We start from the raw sequence: 10289 nt of genomic DNA on the forward strand, positions 1-10289 counted from the left end.
CTAACGGAGGGGTAAAGAAAGACTCTCGTAGAGAGAGAGAGTCCTAATAGGTGTATGAATAGGTGTAGATAATGAAGCTGTCATTGAGGATCTCATCTCAAAGTAAGTGACGATAGAATTTTTTGAGTTTTGATACGTTCATGGAACATTTCCAAATGAATAACAACCTAGTTGTCAAAAAAGATAAAAATGGATTTTTCATGAAAATACTTCTGAGGCCTTTGTACCAAAAGAAGCTGAAGAGAGTGAAGGCCATCGTACTTAACGAGAAGATAGTTTAGTGTTTAGTCCCAAAACGGGCACATAAGCTTCTGAGTTCTGACAGAGAAAGAAGAGAAGAAGAAACCTGAAAGAACCCTTCAATAAACACTCAAAAGCTTCATTATCTACACCTATTCATAATATCATTATAGTTCATTGAAACCCTTCCAAATTAAAGTTTAGATAAAAAAAAAAATTACACAAGCCCACTTTTTGTTTTTAATCCGTCAAGCTTCAAATCCTATGCGTTTGAAGCTGTAACAGCCTTGAATAAGCTCCCTCTGGTCGACTTACCAGCTCGGAATGGCTGCCTTGCTCCACAATCCTCCCGTCTTGAATCACACCAATGCAATCAACGCCTCTTATGGTGGACAAGCGGTGAGCAACTACCACGGTGGTCCGGCCTCTCATGAGCCTCTCTAAGGCTTCTTGCAGCACACATTCTGACTCTGCGTCTAGCGCACTAGTTGCTTCGTCTAGAAGCAACACTGTAGGATTCTTCAGCACTGCTCTTGCTATCGCGATCCTCTGTTTCTGTCCACCTGATAACTGCACTCCTCTTTCGCCAACTGGAGTTTTGTAACCTTCAGGCAAACCACTGATGAAACCATGAGCATTTGCAGCTCGAGCTGCCTCAATTATCTCGGATTCAGTTGCACCATCTTTCCCATATGCGATGTTGTCGAAGATGGTTGCTGCAAAAAGAGCTGGTTCTTGTTGAACAAGACCGATTTTGAGCCTTAGAGATTTCAGGTTTAGCCGGCGGATGTCTTTGCCATCAATCATGACTTTTCCAGCAAGAGGGTCGTAAAACCGCTCGATCATCGCGATCACAGAACTCTTCCCTGACCCACTTGCGCCCACAAGAGCCTGGCTATGTCCAGCTCGGATTCTAAGGTTGAAGTCCCTAAAAACCATGATGTCAGGTCTTGAAGGGTAAGCGAAATCCACATGCCTAAACTCAATGTCTCCACGGATTGTCTCAACTGGATCAGCATCAGCATCGTCCGGATCAATCCGGGTCTGCCTATCCAAGACCGAGAAAACTGAACCCACCGCTTCACCTCCCCGGATTATTTCAGGAGCAAGACTGACAGTCTCAGCAACAGAGTTAGCAGTAATAACCAGAACCACAAACACTTTGATCACTTTAGAGAAGGTTGACTCGCCTTTGCTCACAAGGTGAGCACCATACCAGAGGATTAAAGCCTCGGATCCGTAAAGAGCAAGCTGTGAGAGGCCAAATAGTATACCCGATGTTTGACTTCGGTATAAACTTCTTTTCTGAGGGACACGAAGCTCGTGACAGAACAAAGAGAGAATTTTGCTCTGCGCATTGAAGGCTGCTACAGTTCTAATGTTGCTTACTCCTTCACCAGCAATCATCGAAGTCTTTGCATGAGCCTTGGCTGTGTCTCCGGCAAAACCCTTTAGAGACAGTTGCTGCAATGTAGCCACATAAATTTACATTATGCATCCGAACAATTATGGATGGTTAATAACAATCAACTTTTCATATTTAGACAACAAATCAAAAGCCTAATCTTAAAAAGTCAAGCTTTTTCCATTTTAACTGTAAACGTAAAAATGAATCTTAAAAAGTCTTGCTCTTTTCACATTTCTTTGATCACATATGCAAAACATCAACCACATCAAAATAATTGCAAGTACAATGGATCTATCTCCTTGATTGTGAAATCTATTGATAGATTTTTCAACTAAGTAGATCACGGGTGAAAAATATGTTGGAGATATCTAAGCAAAGTTCTGAAGCTTGCAGCCAGTAAAAAACAAAAAAAAAAACTCATCACAACCTAATGTACCAAACAAAGAAACACAAGCAAAACATTGACTAGTGGATTGTGTAAAAACACTGACACACACTCTGTGATAAGTAAATAATACACTGAGACAACAACTTTGACCAATGAAGCATTTCAAATTATAAAAATAATGGTTCTTGGGTGAAAAAAAAAGTTGCAGGTTTTTTTTGGATGTTATGTGAGGTTTTATGGGCAAAGGAATTAAATAATGAGAGAGTGGGATCACAAGTTCAGAGTTCAGAGAGAGAAGTAAATATGAAAGCTTAAAGTAGGATAGATTTAGCAGAAGCAAAGCAAGAAGATAGATGCATAAAAGACAGAGGAATCTTAGCTATTTTCGTGAACACTGTTATCTATGGGCCGTACTACCAATAGAAACTATATAATAAATATTCTACACAGATGCCCAGAGATTAAATTAAAAAGTCTACTGTTTATGTATTTTTCACATTTAATATTATTGATATGAGGGCTCCATGATCTTGACCCTTACACTATTACCAAAAAGTAGAAGAAATAATAAAAGAGCCTCTTAATAATTTTTTTATGATTATTATTGTAAAAATAAATGCAACTCAGAGAAAGAAGAAGGAGATGAAGCACGTGCAGAGGCAATGGGATGTGTTGCCATGTTCTATAAAGTTTTGAACTTTTGAAAAGCAATATAAATTAAAATAGAAATCTGGCCTTTTGTCGTTTTTTCTTGAGATCATAATGGTTGATGCAAGATTCTCATAGATCATATAACTCTTAATTTTTTAATGTTTTGGATGAATGTAGCTGGTGAAATTAAATGATATTTTTGAGTAAAAGAGATTAGAGTTTTTTACCTGGGCAAAGTTAGCGAGGACTAGAAGTGGGAATGTGCCTAAGATGAGAAGTGAGACTTTCCATTCTACAATGAAGGCAACTATGAAGGATGTGAGTAGTGAAGTCATGTTCTGTAGAATCACTGAGATTCTCTCGGCTATGGCGGATTTAACATCGGCTGCATCAGTAGCTAACCGTGCAGCAATCAGGCTCGAGTTGTGTTCATCTTCATCGAACCAACCAACCTCATTCCTCAGGATAGCTAATAATCAAGAAACCAAAATAATAATCAGAAATGGAAAGACATTTACAGCAAATTTACAGGAGAATAGCTCAGAGTTGGACACATACCTGACAGCATCATTCTTCTTACTCTTGTTGTGAGGTTTTCTCCCATGATGCTAAAGAAGTAATGTTGGATCAAATAAGCACCCACAGCGTATAGTCCAGCACCGATGTAGATGAAAACATACTCTTTTGTTTTTCTCTCCATTGAATCATAGTCTGTGTAGTAGAAGACTTCGATCATATTACTCATCACAATAGCAAATGTAGGACCAATGAAACCAGAAAGAATTGAGCCAACTGCTCCCATGAGTGAGTAAGGCCATTCCGGTGAGTTGAGCTTGAGAAGCCTGTAGAAGTAATTTTCAGGAGCACGAGTCTTTCGATCAGTCTCTGCGTTTGAAATCATCTCTATCCGACCATCAGCTCCAGTGCTGTATGAATAGCTCAGATTCCTCAAACTTCCTGATCTTAAACTGAGTGATTTCGTTGAAAGAGAATGGCTCAAACGGGTTGAACGAGTGCGACGAGTTGACGGGTTTGAGAAATCCCGAGTACCAACCATCTCTTGAAACCTGATGAGAGATGCGTAAGCACCAGATTTGGCAATGAGTTCTTCATGTGTTCCGGTTTCAACAACTTGCCCTTGCTGTATTACGGCAATCGAATCAACATTTCTGATGGTGCAGAGACGATGAGCAACAACCACGGTGGTCCTCCCTACCATAACTCTGTCTAAAGCTTCCTGAACAATGCTCTCAGAGCTAGCATCAAGAGCACTTGTAGCTTCATCTAGTAACAGAATCTTCGGGTCTTTCAACATCGCCCTAGCAATTGCAATCCTCTGTTTCTGTCCACCCGATAGTTGAACACCACGTTCTCCAACCTAAGTGTATTGACATTCAGCAAAAAAACCAGAAAGTAAGCAAAAGGCCATGAAATTATCTTAGCTATATAATCAAATATCATCAATAGATAGTGACTGATACCTGTGTGTCGTAACCTTTAGGAAGCAATGTAATGAAGCTATGTGCGTTTGCAGCAGAAGCAGCAGCTTCGACTTCAACCATTGTTGCATCAGGCTTCCCGTAGAGTATGTTCTCAAGTATAGTGGTGGCAAAGAGGGCAGGTTCTTGATTCACAAGCCCGATTTGTTCACGCAAAAACTTCAACTGAAGCGTCTTGATCTCAACACCATCCAACAAAATTTGCCCTGCTCATCAAAGAAACACACAGAGTTATGATCCAGTCACTAGCCAAAGACTCAGATTAAAAAAAAAAAAGAGAAACATTTCAATCAAATTACCGTTGTTTGGATCGTAAAATCTCTCAATGAGGGAAACAACAGTACTCTTTCCAGAGCCACTGCCACCAACAACCGCCACAGTTTTCCCAGAAGGGAAGAAAATATTGAAGTTTCTGAAGATCATAACATCAGGCCGTGAAGGGTAGCTAAACGTCACATCTTTAAACTCAATGTTCCCATGAACTTGCTCCAAGCATTTCCCATCCAACGGGTCTTGAATTATCGTCGGTCTCTGGTTAATTATCTCCAACAACTTGTAACCAGCCGCTTTACCTTTGCTAAACGCCCCAAGATTTGAGAAAGATTGTCCCAAGCTCCTAAAAACAACAACACACATAAAAAATGTCATATCCAAGTAGTACATAACAAAAACACATTTATATATTACTATGTTGTTGTTTCTTACATTCCACCAACAATGGCAGAGAATATAGCAGTAAATGCCTTTCCTCCATCGGTTTGTCCATTCCGAATAAAAACTCCGGCATACCAGAAAACCAAAGCCCATGACATACAAGCTATTCCATAAGTACATCCTAAACCCAATCCTTTAGCCATCCCAGCTTTATAACCGAGCTTAAGCGTATACTGAATAGCATCTGAATACGAACTAAGTGCCTTACTCTCTCCAACATAAGAGTAAACAGTTCGAACTTGAGCAATAGCCTGCAAAAAAAAAAACACATCATTCTCAATAAAGTTAAATGATTAAACTTAAGATTTGACCAAAGAAAAGGTTAATCAATGAAAACACTGTTTATGTCTTTAGATTGTAAAAAAAAAAAAAAAAAAAAAAAAAAANCAAAAAAACATAATCATTCGAGAGATCAAGTACAAAGAAGCAAGCCTAAGAACAGTAGAAAAGCATTACGTCGAACAGTTGGTGGGCATTATTATTAGAGAAATGATTTTTTTTTTTAAATTTACCTGCTCGGCGATAACACCGGCGTTAGCGTAAGACTCACGGCTCTTTGAAGTGATTCCGGTGAGAGTATAAGCATATAAACCGCCGGCGAAAGCAATTCCGGGAATCACAGCAACACTCAACAAAGCTAGTTTCCATGCGGATACAAACCCAACGACTAGTCCAGCCAAAAATGTTGAGAGGTAATGTATAAAGTTTCCAACCTGACATATTCAATTAAAAAAAAAAAAAAAAAGATTTTTTCAACTACTCTGTTATTTAATCACTTCATCAACCAAAAAAACAAAAAGTGATGACAATAATAATGAAACTTGGTGACCCCAGTGCACGCTATCTCGTACTTGCTAACGTGCACCACAGAGACGGGAGAAAAAAATTAGAAACAAAATTAGATAATTACAGTAAAAAAAACATTTTCAGATTAGAAAAAGTACTATTAATATCTGAAAGTACTTACATATTAAACATGTTTATAATAATATGATAGTAAAAAAAAACTTAACTGCATAGTAATTTTTGAAAATTTCCACTATGAAAAAATTGTTTTTTATTATTTTTTAAACTATAAAACAATTAAAAATGCCTATTTCTGAAATCAAATTTTTAATGTATATATTCACAAAACTCTTGCACAAAAAAGTACTTATGTTTTGTAAAAATCTCAACAAAAAAAAAAAAAAACACATTCGTCCTTCTTATTTCCCTACCACCTGAAGGGCGCAAGATAAAACGACGGTTGCTAACATAAACCGTACCAAAGCTAGCTTTGATAAAGACTTATCAGAAAAACAAAAGGACTTGCCGGTAAAAAAAAAAACCCCCAAATACTAGATTTTGATGGCCCTCCCTCATTAGTAAAAAAAAAAACACAAAAATTGTACAAACATGTCTAGTACAATTACAGAACATCAAAATCAAAACCCAATTCAAGCAAAAAAAAAAAAAAAAACATATCTTTACCTTCTCACTAATGGCATCTTGAACAAGAAGAGTATCAGTAGAAACACTAAAGACAATGTCACCAGTTCTTGCATCAGTATCAAAGAACCCAACGTCTTGTTTCAAAACTGCTTCAAGATACTTCTTCCTTAACGCAGCTACTTGTCTTTCTCCAGAATACATCCAACATGCAATTTCTGTAAAAAAAAATTAATGGTTATTTAAAAGAATTTTTATGAAGTTGTAATAAATATGAGAGAGATGTTCATATTCTTGATCGATACAGACAAAGTAGTAGTCCATGAATCACGTGGACTTGGCTTATCCTTTAACATTTTAAAATTTTTAAAACTCCAAACATTTTTTTTATATATAATTTGATTCTCTCTAGATTGTGATTTCTATTGGGTTTTCATCGAGGCACACCAAAAAAATGTTGAGTAAAAATATGTTTACTTTCACACAGTAAATTTGGTAAAAAATATGAGAAAAAAACTCACAAATTCAACCTTTTTCATTTATTGATCTTGCTGTAATCTGACTCTGTTTCTGTGTTTATTTGAAATTTCATAAGTAAAAAAAAAAATACAACTTTATTTAAAAAATGCCTAGTTTCATACTGTTTTACAAGAATCTAAATAAATTAATTTCTTGATCTTGTCTATAATGTGATTAAATTTATGTTTTCTGGGTTTGGTAAGTGAATATGAAGCTTCAAAAAAAACAAAAAAAAGGATTGAAGTTTTATGGAACAAACCTGCGTATGAAGAGAAGCAAACGACCAAACCCAAGTAGATAAAATACAGAGAATACTGCAAAAAGATTTTCCCAACAAGACAGATCAGATCTTGGATCTAAATTGATAAAAACAAGAAAAAAAAAAAAAAGGTAAAAAAGATTTGTTACTTACTCTCGAGACTTCATGAACCATTTGATGTAAATCCATTTGGTTTTTACCAAATCCATTAACCATTTGACCAAAGAGTAAGAAGAAGACAGGCATGGAAGAGCCATGAACAATGGCACCAAGAGAGCCAACGAACATCAAGAGGTAATCGAATCTATCAGCGAAAGAGAAGAGTTTAAAGAATGGTAAACTCTGTTCTTTCTTCTTCTCTGCTTCCGCAGGAACAGTCTTTGCATCCGCCGTGTTATTATTAGCTTCCGACATGGTTTCAAGATCCGAGTTCTTTAAAGTATTAAGAAGGAAGAAACGAGTTGGCTCAGTGAGAAAACGAGATCATTGAGTAAGAGAAAGAGAGAAATAGAATAATGTTCTTGTTTAGAAAAGTTTCTTGAAAATCTGACAATTTTGATTTTGTGAGTTCAAGAACTCTTTTACGAGTGTCTTGTTTAGAAGTGATGAGAGAGAGAGAGAGAATGAGAGTGTGGATGGAGAAGGATGTGATTTGGTATATATAGGAAGAGAGAGAGAGAGAGAGAGAGAGAGAGAGAAGACTAGTGGTCAAAGACTTATTATAAGAAGAACATCGAGAAATGAGAGAGATTCGTATGAGCTAGCTGAGTGAGACGGTAGTTTTGATGTGTAATAATAATGTGAAATAAAATAAGATTATTGCAAGGTTTCAATAAGTTTACTTTGATTTGTTCGGTTGTGTCTTGTGTGTGGTGTATTCGTTTGTCTGTTTGGATTTTGATTTAAAGTTGTGTTCATTTAATTCCCTTTAAAAAGAGAATACAAATCAGAATCTGGTGTAATTTAAGTATTTTGCATTTTTGGAGATCTTAGGGCATTCTTAATGGGACAACTTTTTTTTGTGTTCTTAGATTAAAATAGATAGTGAAAATAATGTAAAATCAGTTGTTAAGATCATAGGTAAAAAAAATGGGGGAACTAATTTTGGTGTTCTTAGAATAAAGATTTCATAAATTTCTTTTATTTGCATGATCCAAAACAAGCCTTAAAACCACAACGACAGAGTAACAATAGTGATGATATCGATTGAACAAGGATATGATTTGAAACATTGAGTATCACAACAGCAGGCACAAGTCCAATATATAGCATTACACATCATACATACTTATGTATAAAACTATGCATCAAACAACAAACACAGTAGCACCACGGAGACAGATCAACAATATTGATTAATATATAAAAGTTAAGAAGGCCGTGTGATACTTACAACTTGCAGTGCTAAGCTTGAGTGTACGGAAGCAAATGTCATACAAGGCTTCATTGTCAAGAACCATACACTCATCAGCGTTTTCAACAAGCTGGTGCACAGAGAGTGTTGCGTTGTATGGCTCCACAACAGTGTCAACAGATATAAAGAGAGAAGCTTTAGTACCAGTTAGAACAAAAACGTGATCCAAGCTCCATCTCAACACTCAACGTAGCAAAGAAGGGCACGAACACTACATCAGCGTCAGAGCAACAATGTTACTTGCTGTGTCCTGTGATATTTGCCACTCTAGTGGATCCACTGGTACCCTGGAGAAGAGTTATAGAGTTGTAAATCATGTGGCTGAAAAAGCAAGGGTCTTGAAACCGATTATGTATATACTAGAGGACGATCATGAAACCATTGCCAATTCTGAGATTATTAAAAGTGATATGATGATGAAATATGTAAAAAGTAAAGTCGACGCACCACTGATTCACCCAAAAACAAGTAAAGAGAATCTAGCAAAATTTGTGTGTGTGCAAGACCAAAATCCACAGGGAGAAGACATGAAAATCCAAAGCAAATCAATTTCAAAATCAAATTAACATCACTGATTGCAAAAACCCTAATTCGACAAACATATGCAAAGAGCAATCACACTTTCTCACAGATCAAACGAGCCAAATAATATTCCTCAGTTACTAAACAGCAAATCACTAAAATCAGAGACCGAAGAACAGAATCCAACACAGTAAACAGAGAGAATCGATAAATATAGTCTGAGAGAACTTACGAGACATTGAGTTGGCGAAAAAGGAGACCGAGAATGGCGAGAGAGCATAAGGAATTGGAGAAGAAGAAGAGAAGCGAGAAGACGAAGAGGACAGAGAAAGAGAGGAACAAGTAAGGAATTGAACAGAGAGGTTTAGTGGACGCCATTGATGTGTTTTAATGGCCGGAATACAAACCTTCGTCGGAGAAGATGGTGACCACGATGAGTTACCAGAAACGATTTTGATCAGAACGAGAGAAATAAAATTTTTTCTTTCTCTCCAAAACATCTCGACCAATCACAATACAGGAAACAAAGGAGAACTGGGCTTTAGATCAGTTCTATCTCAAGACCAAAATTTTTGATCTTAGCCCACTATTCTCTTTTTTATTAATAAATTTGGGTAAGAACACACCAATAGTTATGCCATTAAGGATGGCCTTAATGATTATGCAATTTTTTTATTCTGGTCAAAATAAAAAGAAGAGACATATAATTGTTGTTGAACTTGTCATTTTAAAAATATTCAAGTTAAAATTATACTCTAAATTTATTATATTAAATGTATAGTTTAATAACAATGTATTACCAATAGTTACTTAAACCACAATAGATATATTTTGCATCATCATGTTTAGACAGATTGTTAAAATTATATATATTAATTATATTAAAGTTCAATACTACTAAATAGTCACTCTAAATTTAAAATATATATTTATATGGAGGAAAAATCATAAATAAATAGGTATATCTTATCACTTTTTCTTCTAAATGACATGGATTTTGAGCTATGTTTGAACTGATATCATGTAAAAATGATCTAGATTTGGGGTTAGAATAATTTTGATGTGCTATACTGTGTATTAACTTCTATGGTTGATATAAAATGTGAACAAAAATTTCTTAATATTCTGTTGTTTTCAATTAATCTTATTATATAAAGCTTGATGTCAAAATTACTAATTAACAAGATCGTGACATGTATTAGTTATATTATTCAGATGTTGACACATGTCAATTATATAATTATTAA

The 10289-nt window shown here is 35.9% G+C and overlaps 1 protein-coding gene across 1 annotated transcript; it reads right to left on the reverse strand.

The window, feature by feature from the left end:
- Window positions 343-7774, reverse strand: LOC104710724 (ABC transporter B family member 19). Its single transcript, XM_010427365.2, has 10 exons — window positions 7260-7774; window positions 7107-7161; window positions 6371-6546; window positions 5413-5613; window positions 4892-5151; window positions 4486-4802; window positions 4169-4392; window positions 3246-4065; window positions 2915-3156; window positions 343-1704 (listed from the first exon to the last, which is right to left on the reverse strand). The coding sequence occupies exons 1-10, from the start codon at window positions 7518-7520 to the stop codon at window positions 496-498; spliced, it is 3765 nt and encodes a 1254-aa protein (XP_010425667.1). The 5' UTR covers window positions 7521-7774; the 3' UTR covers window positions 343-495.

Source organism: Camelina sativa, chromosome 9 (genome assembly GCF_000633955.1).
Source record: "Camelina sativa cultivar DH55 chromosome 9, Cs, whole genome shotgun sequence".
Classification (NCBI taxonomy): Eukaryota; Viridiplantae; Streptophyta; class Magnoliopsida; order Brassicales; family Brassicaceae; genus Camelina; species Camelina sativa.